This window comes from Chenopodium album, chromosome 9, assembly GCF_948465745.1.
Source record: "Chenopodium album chromosome 9, dcCheAlbu1.1, whole genome shotgun sequence".
Classification (NCBI taxonomy): Eukaryota; Viridiplantae; Streptophyta; class Magnoliopsida; order Caryophyllales; family Amaranthaceae; genus Chenopodium; species Chenopodium album.
Window position 1 is genome coordinate 70,317,586 of NC_137842.1, and position 19,800 is coordinate 70,337,385.

The 19,800-nt window shown below is 35.1% G+C and overlaps 3 protein-coding genes across 3 annotated transcripts; 1 reads left to right on the top strand and 2 right to left on the bottom strand.

The window, feature by feature from the left end:
• The first annotated feature begins 858 nt into the window (after positions 1-858).
• Positions 859-5,381, top strand: LOC145559086 (basic leucine zipper 23-like). Its single transcript, XM_081620497.1, has 3 exons — positions 859-1,201; positions 1,588-2,461; positions 4,982-5,381. Exons 2-3 carry the CDS (start codon positions 1,602-1,604, stop codon positions 4,983-4,985), a joined length of 864 nt encoding a protein of 287 aa, XP_081476623.1. The 5' UTR covers positions 859-1,201; positions 1,588-1,601; the 3' UTR covers positions 4,986-5,381.
• Positions 5,382-5,893: 512 nt separating this feature from the next.
• On the bottom strand, positions 5,894-8,459 carry LOC145560418 (WD-40 repeat-containing protein MSI2-like). Its single transcript, XM_081621668.1, has 6 exons — positions 8,102-8,459; positions 7,704-8,018; positions 7,465-7,608; positions 6,803-6,927; positions 6,570-6,665; positions 5,894-6,356 (listed from the first exon to the last, which is right to left on the bottom strand). The coding sequence occupies exons 1-6, from the start codon at positions 8,390-8,392 to the stop codon at positions 6,146-6,148; spliced, it is 1,182 nt and encodes a 393-aa protein (XP_081477794.1). The 5' UTR covers positions 8,393-8,459; the 3' UTR covers positions 5,894-6,145.
• A 7,174-nt stretch (positions 8,460-15,633) lies between these two features.
• On the bottom strand, positions 15,634-18,416 carry LOC145559087 (heavy metal-associated isoprenylated plant protein 26-like). Its single transcript, XM_081620498.1, has 2 exons — positions 18,126-18,416; positions 15,634-16,258 (listed from the first exon to the last, which is right to left on the bottom strand). Exons 1-2 carry the CDS (start codon positions 18,201-18,203, stop codon positions 15,869-15,871), a joined length of 468 nt encoding a protein of 155 aa, XP_081476624.1. The 5' UTR covers positions 18,204-18,416; the 3' UTR covers positions 15,634-15,868.
• Between the last annotated feature and the right edge of the window lie 1,384 nt (positions 18,417-19,800).

Below are 19,800 nucleotides of genomic sequence, written 5' to 3' on the forward strand. Positions count from 1 at the left end.
ATGGTGAAAGAGTAAGAGATAGCTTAGTTGGTTAAAGCTTCCTTTTCAATTTCAGGGGATCTAGAGATCGAGTCTCATCATTCGTTGTTATGACAATCAAAACACCAAAAAATAACAAGCTACGGTGTTATGATCTCATCTAATTTAAAATCAAAATAGCTAAGGTGTTTCATTATCCACACTCAAACAAAAACATACTTCACTCCTCCAAAATTGATATTGGTCAAACTTTAATTCATTTAACATACTTTACTCATCCCAACTCAATTTTAGTCAAACTTTCATCTATTTATATCAAAATAATCAAATGAAATTTGTTAGATTCACATTTTAATTTGTAAATTGAATATATCAAAAGTCAGGCAAAAAGGGGAGAAAAACTCTTTGTTCATAGTTCTCTTGTAGCCAATTCCTTTGAAACATAAGGAGAACTATATCTTTTAATTGCTACTTGAAGTAACAATTTAATATTTTCTTTCTTGTCAAAAAAAAAAAAAAAAATTCTTAAACATAGACTTAGTTACTCATTAATCAGAAAATCGCTACTTCAATGTGTACCGATAAACAAAGATTTTTATTATTTTTTTCACTAATGATTAAATACAATAACATTAATTAGAGAATCCTCTTAAAAGTAAAACTATTAATTATTTATGGAGAATGATATAAAAGGGAACAAAAATACACTAGGTCTTTTTTTTTTTTTTTTTTTTTTTTTTTATTTGGCAGAGCACTAGGTCTACGAATGAGTTAGTGACTTATGTCAACGAGTAAACATCTACATTCTAAACAAGATGATGAGTGCAAAATGAAATGATTAGATTCTAAAAAATTAATCAAAAATTGCAAGGAAGCCCTTGAATTAAGTACAAATTCCCAGGAAAAGGGTCTTGAAGTGATTTCAATGAAAAACCAGAGGTGAGAGATTCTGCGATTGCCTCGTCAAACTATTTGGCCTGGCTATGTCCTCACTTCTGCCCCCTCCACTCAATTTTCTTGCCATTTTCGTTTAAACAACCTTATTACTTTCTCTCTCCTCTTCTAGGGTTTTTTCGCCCCTTTTCTCATCGGCGATACTCTTCTCTTTCTCTCTCCACTCGTTCGGTCGTCAGCATTCAATTTTTGTTTTCAATTCTGTTTCTTTTAGGGTGAAGATTGTTCATTTTACCCAGAAGTAGTAGGATTCCTTGCCTGATTGTCGGTAAGAATTGCTATTTAATTTAGCGTTTTATTGTAATTTTACTGTATGATTTATGATTTTTGTTTCTGGGTTTGCTTATATTTTGGTTGATAGTGCTGTTTTGGTGCAATTCGTGTTTAGGGTTGTGTAAATTTGCGCTCTTTTTGGGGAATTGATTAGTGTATGTGTGTTTTCTTAATGCACTATGTCTTTAAATTGGGTTAATTTAATTGGGTGTCAGTTGAATTTGCGATCATTGAATGATTAGTTTTGGCAATTTGGATAATTTGTTTTAGGGTTTTGAGTAATATTGATTAATTTATGTGAATTTTTTGCTCAATTTGGATACTTGATGGGGAAATTTCATCTGGGTTGAATTGAATTTTTACAATTTGGGCTTTTTCTAGGGTGAATTTTGGCAATGATGGAAGGTAACAACCAGATTAATTGCAACAACACTAACAGTAGTAATAGCAATCGAGTTCCTTTAATGGATGATGGAGAGCTTGAATTTTCAAACCAAGAGCTCCTTTCTAGTGCAAACATTGGCGAGATTCCCAGTAGTGGATCAATGGATAGTTTCTTTGACGAACTACTGAGGGATACTCACGCTTGTACTCATACCCACACCTGTAATCCCCCCGGGCCTGATTTATCTCATACGCACACCTGTTTTCATGTGCACACAAAAATCTTGCCCCCTTCTAGTGAAGAGAAAAGTGGGAACAATGATGATTCTGCTGAATCCGGGGAACAGAAATCTAGGAAACGCGGGAGGGAGAGAGGGGGTAATAGAGAAGCTGTTCGCAAGTATCGGCAAAAGAAGAAAGCACATGCAGCCTCGTTGGAGGACGAGGTTGTGAAATTGAGGGCTTTGAACCAGCAATTGATAAAGAGATTACAGGGTCAGGCTGCATTGGAAGCTGAGATTGCCAGGCTTAAGTGTCTGCTTGTTGACATTAGGGGAAGAATTGAAGGGGAAATAGGCTCTTTTCCATACCAAAGGCCAGTCAAGAGTGGGGATATGTATCAGAATATTGCCAACAATAATAACTTTCCTGGTTCGTACATGATTCCATGCAATGCTCAGTGTGGTGATCAAATTTATTGTCTCCACCCTGGTGTCGATGGAAAACCTGGGGAAGGGGCAAACATAGATGCTCAGTGTGAGTATGAGAATTGCATGGCTAGCCTGGGATCTGCACCAAAGGACCTTTTAAGTTGTGGCACAACAAATGTAACATCCATTGGTGTTTCATCTGGTAATGCTAGGAGAAAAAGGTGATAAGTTTTTTTTTTTTTTTTTTTTTTTTAAATTTGTTGTCATTCTTATTGGATTGAATGTTTCTTTGCTTGAATCAAACTTTTAGCAAAGTCTTTGGTTTGATTCTATCATGCTTTTTATATCTTTAATTATGTATTAATAAGTACGGTGAAGATGTTAATTTCATGAATTCATTGCTTGGGTTTCCAATATTCATATTGTCATTTGATTTCTGCATCTCATATGTATGATGGACGATTCCCCATTTCCCCTGATATATCCTGATTTCTGCATCTCGTATGTATAATCGACTATTCCCCATTACCCCTGATTTATCCAACTCAGCCGTAAGAAGAAATTAGATTATGTACATCTACTGGTGTTGTATTGAGGCAAGTGTTTCCTGTTTGCACAATGATGTTTGTCTAATTGAAGTACATTTACTTATATCCTACTGACCAATTTACAGTGATATCAGATTTGGTGACCTGGTGTTTGTTATGTTTGCCCTCCTTTATTATGTTTGATGCTGTGCTTTGTGTAAATTGTGATACTTTGTGCAGAATTCAGCAAAAGCACTTTCGTAATGTAATAGCTGTGCTGCTGCTGATTTAGCAGTTTGAAATGGTTAATGTGTGAAAGTTGCCATTAGAATAAATTATCTTGTAATGCAGCCTAAATGGTGCTGATAGGATGAAATAATATGCAAATACAAGAATTGTTGTTTTAAGTGTGTGTTTACTTGGCATAATGGCATTTACCAAACTACCAACCGGGGTTGGGGAGTTTTTTTTTTGGGGCGGGGGGGGGGGGGGGTGCGCATAGAAAAATATCCAAGCAAGAATTCCTTTCCTCTTTCACCTATAAAACTGTTTTTGTTTTCCTTTACAAATTTATTCCTCTCCACTATTATCTTGCTTCTAATTTCTGATCTCAGTCTCTCCATTTTCTTACCAGTTCACTTGTAATTGGTCATTGGATTATTACATTGATATGCATGTTAATCGTGTTGCACTCTTCATACACATATTTGAGGTTGAACTTCTTCTGAGACTTGTGACACACAAGTGTATTTTATGGTTTCTTATACCAAGCTCTTGGCAGAGAATCTTGTTGCACTCTTCATTCACATATTTGAGGTTGAACTTCCTTTGAAACTTGTGACACACAAGTGTATATTATGGTTTCTTATACCAAGCTCTTGGCGGAGAAGTGTGTCCAATATGCTGAAAATGAGTGGGATGGGTGTCAACTTCTGGATATATTGAAGGATCATACATTGATACTATTGTGCATGAATGGAGTGTTGGAAATGGCCATATAGGTTTGACATTGGTGCAGCCAGGGAAATTGAGTTGTTTGAAGTAGCAAACCCTAGTGTTAGGTTTTTGATGATTGAATGTCTTTAGTAAGGAGGACTTAACAATTGGATATGATGAACTTATTGGACTCATGATGGATTTTGGGAATAAGCATTTTATTTAGAATTTCTAAATGAGGAGCTAGTGACTTATTGATGGCTTAAGAGCTATAGAGCATAGGCAAGGCCGCAAGGGTTACTGGCTTGACAAACAATTTTTTGGGCATTGGTATATCGTTTTCTCTCTTCCATAAAAGGATGACCAAGAATTTCACGGTTTCCTTACTCTCTCTCTTCCATGTACTTGTTTCAGCTTTCAATGATCTAACTTTTGACAATTTCTATTGTCCCAAATTAATCATTATATCGCTCCTGTCGTTCATCATGATTTACTTAAAATATTCTGAATATTAGCTATCTTCTTTTCAGATTCTTTCCATTACTCCTTTTATGAGGGTGTATGTTTGGGAAACTGATCATACTCTTCTTTTCTAGGAAGCGTGTGCGAATTCCCAAAATAGTGTAACTGATTGTTAATTCTGGATGAATATTTTTTTTTTTTTTTTTTTTTTGTTTTGGGGGGAGGGGGGGGGGGGGGGGGGGTTGTTCTCACTCCTTTTAAGTTGGTATTAACGTTTGGTCGCCATTTGTATGGACTTAATAGACTTCAGTTGGAGCAGGTACATTGAAAACTGAAAAATAGTTCTGAGAACTAAAGCTGTTTATTCTTGGTTGCTTATAATGTGTATTATATATCTCACACGTTTTTCTCTCCTCTTATCCTCTAAATCTGTAAACTTGTTGGCTTTACTTCTGAATACTTGTTGCTCCTGTGTTCAGTTTAGAACTTAGATTTAATAGCCTTTAAATGTGGGGTGTGGAATGAAGGGTGGCTGAACAGTGGTTACTGATATTTGCTTGATGCTATTCACTGAGATGATTGTATTACTATTGTATGTGTTCTCATTTGATTCGGATTCTTGTATTGACAACTGGAGATATAATATCTTAGGATTGCTGCATGCAGGATTCTTTTCATGCTTTTTATTAGGGTACCATGTATCTTATCATGTTAATTGTTTTAATGGCATTGTTTGCTGCTGTCTAGTGTCTACTATTGATTTATAAATTATGATTTTTGCAGAGGCTAACACGAACTGCTTTGTTCATTGTACAGCTAATCATGCCGCACTTGCAAGCTATTTGGTTACTGTTGATGCCAAGGAGATGTGAAGTCGAGACATGTATCTTATGAAAGCACGCGTTGGTGAGCTAGGAATGCTTTCATTGCTCAATAGAGCTCTATATTTAGCTCACTCTTGTTCTCTGATTATCCTCTTTTCTTCCGCTCATGTGGATCTATCTTCTGTACTATGTTCTTTTGTTTCGTGGAGTTGTTTATCCACCCTTTTTTGTAATCTTAGAACATACTTATGCTTAGGACTTGTAGTTGCTGGTTCGTTCAGTTTCTTTTTTTCTTTTCTTTTGATAATATCTTTATGTCTTCCGTGAATAATATGTTTGTATGACTTGAGATTAGAACTTATAATCTATCAAGAAGTTCCAAGATTTTCATCCTTTTGTGACCTGTAGGTTTTGCGATTACCTTGAATGTGCAAAGATCACATTTTGGCGAAAGGTTTGCAGCTTGATAAATTTGAGTGAATCCGAGTTTCTAGTTTGAAAGTTGATGCCTGGGCTCTGTCCCATGCTCGAAAAAAGTCACGACATTACTTGCTAGATTTGGGTTCAATCTATCTCTCATCACGAAGCTTAATACATATGACATGGTGGCATGGTGCTACCCTGTCACGTTTCAACTTAAAATAAATGGATGTCACAAACAGTATTATTTTGCACTGTAAAAAAAAAAACAGGGTATTTTGCCTTTTTTGGGTTTTCCCCATCCGCAACTATTTCAATCTTATTGCCTAAAGCTAAAAGGCAAGTTCACAAGATAAGTGTGAAATGTCGAGAATATTACTACTGTGATTGAGGGCAACACTATATTCTCATCTTCTTTATCTAGCACATATGATCAGGGATAAAATATTCGTTGGAACTTTTGGAGTATACAATTCATAGCTAGAACAACTGCATTAGTAAATTGACCTTTGTTATAGCATACAGTAAATCTGATGAGCTTAGACTTGTGGCGCAATGAGTTTAACTACTTTGTATAGAGACTTGAGAAACGACTCTTAAACTTGGTGACCATCACCACTGATTGATACAATACTATCTGAAAAACACCGTCAAACTAACATTAATAAGTTAATATCCTTTTGAAAATTTGTAACTAGTCTAAGACAAGCTGAGGATTACAAAAGCTCAAGGGAGCTCATTCAGCTGGTATATCATCCTCATCACGGTATATACTCTCAGCCATTTGCCAAATTTGTACTGTGTTGTCGTCCGCCACACTTGAGATCATCCATGGTTCATTTTTGTTCCAAGAGAAGTCTGATATTTTAGCCTTGTGTCCTCCGTGAGAGAAAAGGAGTTCTGGAGGCCCGTCCTGTGCTTCTCCTTCCAACTGCTCATCACCAACTCTGTAAAACATAATTCCATAAAAAGTAAATAGATTGATTCTCAGTTGATAATCTGACATTTTAAAGGAAAACAGTTTTGGAGGAATCAACTTAAAACTGTTGAATGGTGTTATGCTTTTTTCTGAACAGTTCTACAGTTGATTTCGTATATCAGTCTCTTATTAATCCACAAACTGGTTTCAAAAGGTGAAATGCAAACACATAAGATTGTACCTGTTAAGGTCCCAAACCATTAGCCTTCTGTCATCAGAAGATGATGCCAATATGGTCTCGTGATTGGGATCCCATTCAACCTGGAAAACTTCTTCACTGCAAATACAATGGAAGATATATATTAGTAAAATCCCAAGCCTATTGATAATTTGTCAATTAACAGGGCATAAATTTGAATTCCAAACATAGCTATTCAATAGACAATGAAAATCACTGCTGGGACTTGATCATACGTGTGACTAGACAAGGCATGCAAGGGTGTATCTAGCTTCCGAATATCAAACAGTCCGATGGTGGTATCAGAAGAAGCTGTCGCCACAATCCATTCGTTGAATGAGTTGAAAGATAGATAATTGACCTGGAGAAAAACAAACGGTTTATTGTACATCAAAGGGATACAACAATAAAATAGTGGTCTATATCTCCCAAATAATTGTGTAAATATCATGAAAGCTTACAAATTTGAGATATTCAGGTCAAGATTCCACAAGGATACCACGGGAAGGGGAATGAGCAGAATCTATCCTATACAGATAACATTATTGATAAACTTCTCTAAAACAGTGTTACATTCCAATAAACCAAGTAGTTAACATATGGAGTACATGCTAATATGCTATAGTTAAATTAAATTTGCTATAACATACCCTCAAAGCTTAAAGGTAATGCATGAAATAATCCTCTTCTTCCCAGAACAACAATAAACATGAGTAAAATGCAATCTAAGGACACAAGGAGAAGATAGGAGACTAGGCATAATACACATTACGTTTACAAACCCAACTGACATATTGCAACCATTTAGAAATCAAAGCACCAATTCCACCTTTGTTCTCTGTGTGTGTGTTTGTGTGTGTGCACGTAAATTCCAAGCAAAAGGGATATTGAAGTATACCTCTTTTTCATGAGCTATAACAGACTGTTGGGGCTTATCAGAGCGCAAATCCCAGATCATCAGCCTTGCATCATCACCCACCGAACCAAACAAGTTTTCATTCTTTGGATGCCAAGCCACATGCTCAACTATATTCTCATGGGCCTAAACATGTAATTAACAAAAGATAAATCGCAATTCTTCTTATCACTAAACTCAGCTACTAAAATCACACAAAAACAGGCTAACAAATGAATTACCTTATAAACATTCATGGAATCAAGAACTTTACTTTGAGGCATGGAGGACACATCCCACAAACAAATCTTGCAATCATAAGAACCACTCAACAAATAACCCTCCTTTAAAGGACTCCATGAAAGCCCATAACCTTCCTTCTCATGACCCCTCAATCTCACCTCAGGATCACACACATTCGAGTTTGCTTCCTTAGCAACATCAAAAACATAAACCTCCAAACCACTCGTTTTTGCCGCAACAAGATTCGGCTTTTGTGGCATAAACCCAGCTCGATTAACCTCCCCATCAACACAAAACTTCTTCACAATCTCCACCTAACAAAAAAACCCAAAAAAATCAAAACAACATTCACTCACGCATTTCATCAAACACTTGGTGGGCATAACTTTTTTCTTACCTTCGGAGCAGAGGAACAAGGGCCATTGTTGGGGGGAAGGTGAACATCAGCAACCATAAGATAATTAGGGGAATCATCGGAAGTGTGGGTCCCAAGGATAAGCTGATGAACGGCGAGAGATGAATCTGGGTTGATCTGGGGTGATGAAGGAAGCCATTGAACGGTTAGAGATGGCCATTCCAAGGGATGACAAACGACGAGATCGTACAGAATTGGAGTATTCTTCTTCCAAACTGCAAATTCTTCGTTTAATTGTGCTTCAGTCATCTCAACTTCATCTTCTTCGCCCATTTTTCCTGCTTTCTCTCTCCTCTTTTTCTCTCTCTGAATACTGGGTATGTTTTTGGTAATTTTCCCGCCGATATTGGAAGCACTTACCTGGGTTTAATTAGGGAGGGAAAGTAGGGTTTTCCCGCCGAAAAAAGATTGGCATATACTCATGAAATGACTTGGCCCAATTGTGGAAAATGGGTCAAGTACTTTTTTTTTTTTTTTTTTTTTTTTTTTTGAGGAATTATATTTACAATTTGATCAATTCAGTATATATAAACGGAATAAAATGTGAGTATGTCAATTGTTATTGAATTTGTCTTGATACTATGCAAAACTCAATTGTACTGATAGGAGTTGAACTAAATTGAATAGAGCTTAAATGAATATTTTATGAGAGAAGAAAAATTAGGAACTGAACTGATTATAGCCTTCAGTTTTGGAATTTTTTGACTTTTTTTCGCCCGAAAATAAAAATTGCCGAAATGTTTACCATAATCCCTAATACCCTCTAGAAGCCCAATTGGGTGAGTGAAACAATCCAATTTGCCTTTAATTTACCAATTTACAACTTTGGACCAATTTCTATCATTCAAGCCTACCACGAACATTTATGAAAACATATAATAATCATATATGGTTCCAAACGGCATTATATGACCCCGAGATGTATCTCCTAAAATCTCAAGCCTTTTCGACACCTGGCCCAAAAACCTCCAAAATTTCTCAAAAAACGTGAATATTAGCCTTCAATTTTGGAATTTTTTGATTTTTTTGTGCCCAAAAATAAAAATTGTCGAAATTTTTACCATGATCCCTAACACACTCCTGTAATCCAATTGGGTGGGTGTATCCATCAAATTTGCCTCTAAACAGCCAATTTACCGATTTACAACTTGCACCGATTTCATTAACTCAAGCCCACCACGAACATGTATGACTACAAATAATGATCATAAATAGTTCCAAACGGAATTATAAGACCCTAAGATGTATTCCCTAAAATCTCAAGTCTTTCCGACACCGAGTCCGAAACCTCCAAAATTTCTCAAAATACGTGGATAATAACCTTTAATTTTGGAAATTTTTTGACTTTTTTTCGCACATAATTAAAAATTGCCGAAATGTTTACCATGTTCCCTAATACCCTCTGGGAGTCTAATTGGGTGAGTAGAACCATCCAATTTGACTTTAAATGACCAATTTTTCGGTTTACAACTTGCACCGATTTCATTAATTAAAGACTACCACGAACATTTATGATAACAAATAATGATCATATATGATTCCAAACGACATTATATGACTCCGAGATATATCCCATAGAAGTTCAAGACTTTCTGACACCGTGCCCTGAAACCTCCCAAATTTCTCAAAAAGCATGGATATTAGCCTTCAATTTTGAAATTTTTTGATTTTTTTCGCCCGGAAATAATAATTGCCGAAATGTTTACCATGATCCCTTATATCCTATAGGAGTCTAATTAGGTGAATGAAACCATCCAATTTGCCTTTAAATGATCAATTTTACAACTTGCATCGATTTCATTAATTCAAGCCTACCACAAACATTTATGACAACAAATAATGATCATATATGATTCCAAACAGCATTATAAGACCCCGAGATATATCCCATAGAAGTTCAAGACTTTTTGACACCGTGCTCTAAAACCTCCCAAATTTCTCAAAAAGCGTGGACATTCTCCTTCAATTTTGGAAATTTTTGGACTTTTTCTGTCCGGAAATAAAAATTCCCGAAATGTTTACCATGGTCCTAAATACCCTCCGAAAGTCCAATTGGATGAATGGAACCATCCAATTTGCCTTTAAACGACCAATTTACCGGATTACAACTTTGCACCAATTTCATTGACTCAATCCTAACACGAACATTTATGACAACAAATAGTGATCATATATGGTTCCAAACGACATTATATGACCCCAAGATGTATTGTCTAAAAAATTTAAGTCTTTTCGATATCGGGTCCCAAAATCTTCAAAATTTCTCAAAAAACGTGAATATTAGCCTTTATTTTTTGAATTTTTAGACTTTTTTTCACCCGAAAATAATAATTGGCGAAATGTTTACCATGGTCCCTAATACCCTTCGGAAGTCCTATTGGGTGGGTAGAACCATCTAATTTGCTTTGAAACAGCCTATTTACGTACCAGTCCATAACTTGCACCAATTTCATCAACTCAAGTCTACCACGAATATTTATGACAACAAATTAAATAATTATCATATATGGTTCCTAACGGCATTATAAGATCCCGAGATATATCCCATAGAAGTTCAAGACTTTCTGACACCATGCCCTAAAACCTCCCAAATTTCTCAAAAAGCATGGACATTAGCCTTTAATTTTGGGAATTTTTAGACTTTTTTCTGTTCGGAAATAAAAATTCCCGAAATGTTTACCATGGTCCCAAATACCCTCCAGGAGTCCAATTAGATGAGTGGAACCATCCAATTTGTCTTTATTCGGCCAATTTACCGGTTTACAACTTTCCAATTTCATTAACTCAATCCTAATTAACATGAACATTTATGACAACAAATAGTGATCTCATATGGTTCCAAACAACATTATATGACCCTAAGATGTATTGTCTAGAATTTTAAGGCTTTTCGATATCGGGTCCCAAAACCTTCAAAATTTCTCAAAAAGCGTGGATATTAGCCTTTATTTTTTGATTTTTTGGACTTTTTTCACTCGAAAATAATAATTGACGAAATGTTTACCATGGTCCCTAATACCCTTCGGAAGTCCTATTGGGTGGGTAGAACCATCCAATTTGCCTTTAAACGGCCTATTTTCCGGTTTATAACTTGCACCAATTTCTTTAACTTAAGTCTACCACAAACATTTATGACAGCAAATAATGATCATATATGGTTCCAAATGGCATTACATTACCCCAAGATATATCCCCTAGAATTTCAAGACTTTTCGACACCGGGCCCCAAATCCTCCAAAATTTCTCAAAAAGCGTGGATATTAGCCTTTAATTTTGAATTTTTTGACTTTTTTTTTCGCCCGAAAATAAAAATTACCGAATTGTTTACCATGGTCCATAATATTGTCCGAGAGTCCCATTGGGTAAGTGGAACAATCCAATTTGCCTTTAAACGACCAATTTACCAGTTTATAGTTTGCACCGATTTCATTAATTCAAGCCTATCATGAACATTTATGACATTAAATAATGATTATATAAGGTTCCAAACATCATTTTATGACCCGAGATGTATTCCCTAAATTTTCAAGATTTATGACACCTGTCCCCGAAACCATCAAAAATTTTCAAAAAGCGTGGATATTGGTCTTCAATTTTCGAATTTTTTTGACTTTTTTCGTCCGGAAATAAAAATTGCCGAAATGTTTACCATGGTCACTAATACACTCCGGGAGTCTAATTAGGTAGGTGGAACCATCCAATTTACCTTTAAACGACCAATTTAATTACCGGTTTACAACTTGCACAGGTTTCATTATCTCAAACCTACTACGAACATTTATGACAACATATAATGATCATATATGGTCCAAAACGTCATTGTACGACCCTGAGATGTATTCCCTAAAATATTAATACTTTTCTACACCGGGTCCTGAAACCTCCAAAATTTCTCAAAAAGCATGGATATTAACCTTCAATTTTGATTTTTTTTTTTATTTTTTTCGCCCGGAAATAATAATTGCCGAAATGTTTGCCATGGTCCCTTATATCCTATTGGAGTCTAATTGGGTGGGTGAAACCATCCAATTTGCCTTTAAATGACCAATTTTACAACTTGCACCGATTTCATTAATTCAAGCCAACCACGAACATTTATGACAACAAATAATGATCTTCAATGGTTCCAAACGGCATTATAAGACCCCGAGATATATCCCATAGAAGTTCAAGACTTTTTGACACCGTGCCCTGAAACCTCCCAAATTTCTCAAAAAGCGTGGACATTAGCCTTCAATTTTGGAAATTTTTGGACTTTTTTCTGTCCGAAATAAAAATTTTCGAAATGTTTGCCATGGTTCCAAATACCCTCCAGGAGTCCAATTGGATGAGTGGAACCATCCAATTTGCCTTTAAACGACCAATTTACCGGATTACAACTTTGCACCAATTTCATTGACTCAATCCTAACACGAACATTTATGACAACAACTAGTGATCATATATGGTTCCAAACGACATTATATGACCCCAAGATGTATTGTCTAGAATTTTAAGGCTTTTCGATATCGGGTCCCAAAATCTTCAAAATTTCTCAAAAAACGTGAATATTAGCCTTTATTTTTTGAATTTTTAGACTTTTTTTCACCCGAAAATAATAATTGGCGAAATGTTTACCATGGTCCCTAATACTTTCCAAGAGTCACATTGGGTGGGTGGAACAATCCATTTTGCCTTTAAACGACCAATTTACCAGTTTACAACTTGAACTGATTTCATTAATTCAAGCCTACCACGAACATTTATGACAACAAATAATGATCATATATGGTTCCAAACATCATTATATGATCCCGAGATGTATCCCCTAAAATTTCAAGACTTTTTGACACCTGGCCCCGAAACCTCCAAAATATCTCAAAAAGCGTTAATATTAGTCTTCAATTTTGGAATTTTTTGAATTTTTTCGTCCGGAAATAAAAATTGCCGAAATGTTTTCCATGGTCACTTATATCCTCCGGGAGTCCAATTGGGTAGGTGGAACCATCCAATTTGCAATTAAATGGCCAATTTAATTACTGGTTTACAACTTGCACGTATTTCATTAACTCAAGCCTACTACGAACATATTTGACAACATTAAATGATCATATATGGTCCAAAACGTCATTATATGACTCTGAGATGTATCCCCTAAAATATTAATACTTATTTACACGGGTCCTGAAACCACCAAAATTTCTCAAAAAGCATGGATATTAGCTTTCAATTTTGAAAATTTTGATTTTTTTTTCTCCCGGAAATAATAATTGCTGAAATGTTTACCATGGTCCCTAATATACTCTGGGAGTCTAATTGGGTGGGTGGAACCATCCAATTTGCCTTTAAATGACCAATTTACCGATTTACCACTTGCACCGATTTCATTAATTCAAACCAACCACGAACATTTGTGACAACAAATAATGATCATATATGGTTCCAAACGACATTATATGACCTCGAGATATATCCCATAGAAGTTCAAGACTTTTTGACACCGGTCCCTGAAACCTCTCAAATTTATCAAAAAGCATGGACATTAGCCTTCAATTTTTGAAATTTTTGGACTTTTTTCCGTCCGGAAATAGAAACTTTCGAAATGTTCACCATGGTCCCTAATACCCTCAGCGAATCCAATTGGGTGTGTGGAACCATTCATTTTGCTTTTAAATGACCAATTTACCGGTTTACAACTTGAACCGATTTACCAGTTTACAACGACCAATTTAATTAATTTGCACCGGACCCTACTTGAACCAAAATTGACCAAACTCGTTTTAACCCGTCAAAACCCGAATTTAACCCGACTTTTTACTAACCTGATCTGAATTCAACCCGACCTGTTCCTAACCCAACCCGAATATAACCCAATCTATTACAAACGCGACCCAAAATTAACCCGACTTGTTATTGACCTGACCCAAATTCAACCTAACTTGTTATTGACCCGACCCAAATTTAACCTTACCTATTATTTACCCAACCCAAAAAAATCAACCCGATATGTTACTAACTCGATTCGAAATTAACACGATTTTTTATTGACCCGACCTAAATTCAACCTTAATTGTTTTTGACCCGATTTCAAATCACCTTAAATGCAATTTGGACCACCTTACTATTGTTGATCAAAGCATTTTGTCTTGAGAGACCAAGTTGGTCCAGGCCAGTAAAAGAAAGGAGCATCATTATCAAATTTAAGAGTTAAATATAATATATATTTGTTGTATGGTCAAAGAAGATAATTATATTCCTAAATTATAGATTATAGTTCCCTAGTATATTGACATATATATTATAGTCAAAGGAAATAATTAGCTTGATAAAAATGATAACTATCTATTTATAGTTAGTTGAACCCGAATAGGACCTTACTTGGAAATGACCTGACCTGATTGTAACATGCAAATTATTGACTTGAACCGAACCCGACTTGATCCCGAGAATGACCCGACTTGAAAATGACCCGACCTGATTATAATCTGCAAAGTATTGGCTTGAACCGAACCCGACTCAAATCCGAGAATGACCCGACCTGATTCTAATCCGCAAATTATTGACTTGAATCGAACCCGAGAATTACCCTAACCTGTTTTAACCCATGAAAACCCGAATTAAATCCGACCTATTTTTCACCCGACCCCAGAGTGACTCGACATGTTTTTAACCCGACCCAAACCCGATAAGAAGTATGACCCGACGTGACCTGACTCAAGCATGACCCAACCCAAACCCGACCCGCATAGGTTATGGAATTAATCTAAATTGACCCAACCTGAGTTGACCCAACCCAAACCCGACCTGTTTACTCGTATTGACAGCTCTACTATGGGGTATTATTTGAGAGATATAAAATATTCTAAAGTTGCAAAAAAAAAAAAAACGGAGGTAGTTTAATATTGTTTTGGCGCTTGGAACCATCCCATATTCCTTTCTAAAATTACTTCGCCCCATTCACAATTAGTCAATTACTAATATATCCAAGACCAAAGCCCTAACAAAAAACACCTCAGGACCGCATTGGATCCCCTGGGATCTCCCATAATGTAAACTTAGCTCAATGCTATGAGTATGAGTATGAGTATTTCCCATCATCTATGACTATACTGTTTTGTCAAAAAATATCTGTAAACTGTAATACTGCAAGTAACTTGTACTTACAAGTCCCCCAAGACTCCAAGAGTCCCAACATAGTATATACCTGAACTCATGTGACCTCAAAAAGAGATTCTATAATTCTGGTAATTCTACATGCAAAGATGCCCTTTTTCATTGGATTCTAATAATGCACATCTTCCATCCTAAATTTGTCAATCATCATCATACAAGGAATGTACTTCATATGTTGTTTGCAAGTAAAGTTAACAAATTCTATGAGAAAGTACGTAATGGAGCTACGAACTACACTACTACTCGATTAAATGTTAATCAAATCATCAAAAGAATCACTGTAATACCAGTATAAAACTTTGTTGGCATCATTGGTGTTTCCTCCCAATAAAAGAAAAAAGTATATGCATAAAATAAATAAATAAATAATAAATAAAAAAACCCTTTCACTCCAAGTCTCAAAATTAGCGTCTCTGATACTTAATTAACATTGATTTATGATTGGAAGATAAGCTTAATGACACCAATCCAATACAAACATATAGTACAAACCTGTCCAATTTTAGACCTAATTGCCAAACCACTAAAGAAAAAGGAGTCTTTTGACATATGAAGTATAACATATACTGAGAATTTCTCCTTAATGATTAATGAGAATCACATGATAGAACATGCAGCAGGATTCTCATCACTGAATGCTGTGGTGTAACGCACCTCAGTAGAGCTCATACGTGACAACTGATTTGATCGCGGATCATTGTACTCAGAACTTCTCACATACCCAGCAGGTGCCTTCCTGTCATACGTCCCAGCTGCATAAGGGTGTCCAACTACATCATATGGCACATAAGGCCACATCTCTGCCCTCTTCCCTGTTCGGTGCTTGACACGAGCCAACACCTTCCTAGGCTCAACGTATCCAACTACTGTGAGCTTGCTTAGCTTGGGTTCAATGTCAACTTGGGTTACACCTTCCATCCCTTCTACTGCCCTCCTCACCTTTCGTTCACATCCTTCACAGTCTATCTTAATCTTGATCTCTACCGTCTGATTGAACATACGTTACATTAAACAAAGAATGATTAGTCAATAGTCCCTAATCCTTAAAATAATACACACATTGTTCTAACACCTCATAATTAAGAATTAGAACCTAAAAACATGTACCATTATTTGCTAACAACTGAACAACCACTATGTTTCAAATTGGTAACAACCACCTTTATGATTCCGTTTGTCTTAAAAAAGCTTATAGAACCTTTTTATGTTAGGTAAGTGGTAATACCACCAATTTATAGGCAAGATTCCAACAAGTAGTTCATTTACCTCTAATTTTTCCCATTCAGTCTATTCATTACTTATCCCACTATAAGTTTGCACATGTAATTATACTCAACTCGAACAAATTTTGCACTTGTTCTCATCCAAGTTTATAATTGGAAGTCCTTAAATAGCTAAGTTTTAACTTCCCTTGAATTTTATTTTACCAAAGGTTTATGGCATGAATTTGTGCATTGGCGTGTTATTGATGTAATTTTGACGCTAACTCAACAACAGGGTGAATCAATAGATAATAATTTCGGGAATAATAAAGGCTATCTTAGTCAGATTGCAACAAAGTTAAGCTCTAATAAGTTCAACTCGAGAAACATAGATAAGTGACAAAACATACTTATAACATGCTCTTCTTCTAATTCATTCCAATAATTTGCATCTTTTCTATCATGTATAATGACATCCTTGAGGATGATTGATGAAGCAAACCTTTATCCATAATCAAACAAAGTGATTTATGAAATGGACAGAAAATAAATGTCTTTCTAAGCACATGGCAATGGGACCACTAATTGTTTAGATAATAGCCCTGTAAATTTCTGTCTAATTATCTTAGTTGTTACCTAGTAAAATAGACTAATTAAGCAAAACGATAAACAAGATTATGTTTGATTATCACTTTGCCAACCACATTAATTTATTTGTGTTCAAACATTGAGATGTTGTAACCTGCATTCTGTAAACTTGTAATTGGTCACTAATCTACTGCATTTACAATTAATTTTCTAACCATTTCTTAATCACCCTGTTTCTCATTTGACCGTTGATTAAAACTAGAGCAGTAGTTGCGTTTCAAATAAAAATTTCTATTCATATAATCTTATAAAATTTGCAACGTTGAACAGTCACATCCAATGATGCCATGATGGTGCGACATGATTTTCTCAAGTGATGCAACCACTTCCAAAAAAAAATAATCCATTTTTGTACCAATTACAAATTTAAATTAAAAGAAATAGAAAAAACGGCAAGTAAACAGCTAGCATTGAGCAAAAATAATGTATCATTCACCTTCTTCGATTGTAACGTACACATGATACAACTGGTTGTATAATTTATATTATACCGCCAACTTGGTGGTGGACTCAATTAAGTGACACAAGTAAAATCATGAACCAATTCGTTTCAATGAAAATTCACTCATCACATCTCTAGCAACTATAGTAATCTAACACGGAGTAATAATTTCAGTTAACTTATCAGTTTCAACTCCAATTCACGACTTTTCGAATTGTTGCGAAACGTAACTTAAAACTTCAAAATCAAGTAGACATACTCCCTCCGTCCCTTTAATAATAGATGCTTATTTCTAGCATTTATTCCTCACATAAAAAAAAGAAGGAGACATCCAATTAACGAAGGGAGTAACAAGATTCAAAATCACTGACTAATGACAAGTGTAGACTCGGTTAAGCAGTTGAAGAAAGCCAGTCCTTGAGTTAGAGATCCAGGTATATACAGAATCACTGTTCACTAACAACTTTCTTTTCCCTACTTTTTCATACAGATTCCAAAAACACACAAAAATACTCACTTAAAATAAATAAAACTAAATAAAAGTTAAAGATAATAAAAGTACCTGAAGCTGTTTGCGGTGGTGGCGGTGACCATGACCAGAACAATCAAAGTAATCGGAAATATGATCCATTACACCCATTTTTGTTTCTTCTTTAAATTACTCTCCCAAAAAAATTTAGTATAAAATTGAGATAAATATGAAGAAATAGATTTATATTTGGTGTTTGTATATATATCTGGTGTAGTATTCGAAAATATCTAAAAAAGGCTAAGTTTTGGAAAGGACACCACTTATTAATACCAGCTCATAAAACACACTCTTTCACTATTTCTTTAGTCGCATTATTATATTACAGACTTGTCATTTTCTCGCTCATTTTTTTAAAAAAAATTAAACAATTTAAACATTGAAGTTATCCCAGTTGAGAAAATGAAAATGTATCTAAACCGTTGGAATGTTTAGGGATGATGGGTTCGATGTTTGTCACGTGTACCATCAGGATTCCGAGGTGTTAATGGTAGTAACGACGATTTAATAAAGTGATTAGTGAGAACAGTTGAAGTTGGACCGACCCCCCCAATTTCCTGAGGCCCACGTCGTATGTCGGTATCTTGGGAATTTGCTTTTTTCTGTTACTCCTCTCTACTATGGGCGTCTTTTCTCGTTCTTTTTCCGTCCATACTCTCCGTTACGTACATAAATACATACATACATTTTACGTGGATAAAGAGAATCACCTTACAAGATTTGAGGTCTCTTATGAATAAATTAGAGCCTAATGTAAAGCGCCGTTCTTTTAAGCTGCTTTACTCTATTCAAATTTATACTCAATTTACTTTGCTGACATCTAATCTACTCTGTTGAAATCTGTTTTGCTTGTTAACAAGCTCAAAATAACACCTTAATCAGGTTACTCAGAAAATCGTGGGAAACATAAACGATACTCCATCCTCTAGAACCACAATTGAACCCCTTATGTTCGTAAGATGAAAATACTACCAACTACATCAAATAATACTTGTTTTTATCTTTAATTTTAATCAATTGCACAATAGGAAGTGAATTGTTTAGTACAAATTTTAAGTAAGGTAAATTTGTAGTTTTAGAACACAAAATCAAATTATTACAGAGTAAATACATCATAAAATAGAATTATTACAATAATTGTGAAACATTTCTACTTCATAAAAAATTATTACAGTAGTTAATAATAGAGGAAGTACAAAATAGTTGTTCACTTAAAACAATTTTCTTTTATAACTCCAAAGGTTTTCCTATTTCAAAATTATTTTTGAAATAAATGTCTCTCAAACTTATTTTACAATAGAAAGAATAACTCATCAGCATTTAAAAAGAGTTTAACTCTGTCTTTTTGTTATGAATTTAGAACATAATATATATACTTTGAAAAGGCTATACTTTAAAAATAACACGAAAAACTTCGATACGACTTAAACCGACTTTTAAGTTGTTATATTGATATTAATTTTTTACTTTCCACCAAACTAGTTAATTATTGCGGAGATATGAAGCTCCATGCTACCTCATTAAACTACTCCAAAATAGTCGGGCTACTCTATTAACAGAATTTGACCTTAGATTTGTCCTTACTTTTGCGGTCATCCTTATCATGTGTTCATGTCTTTGGTGTGAGAAATGGCTAAGTTCACAACCCAAATAGGTTGTATTATAAATTAATATTCGGCCCAACAATATCAAATGCTTTTGTTTTTGG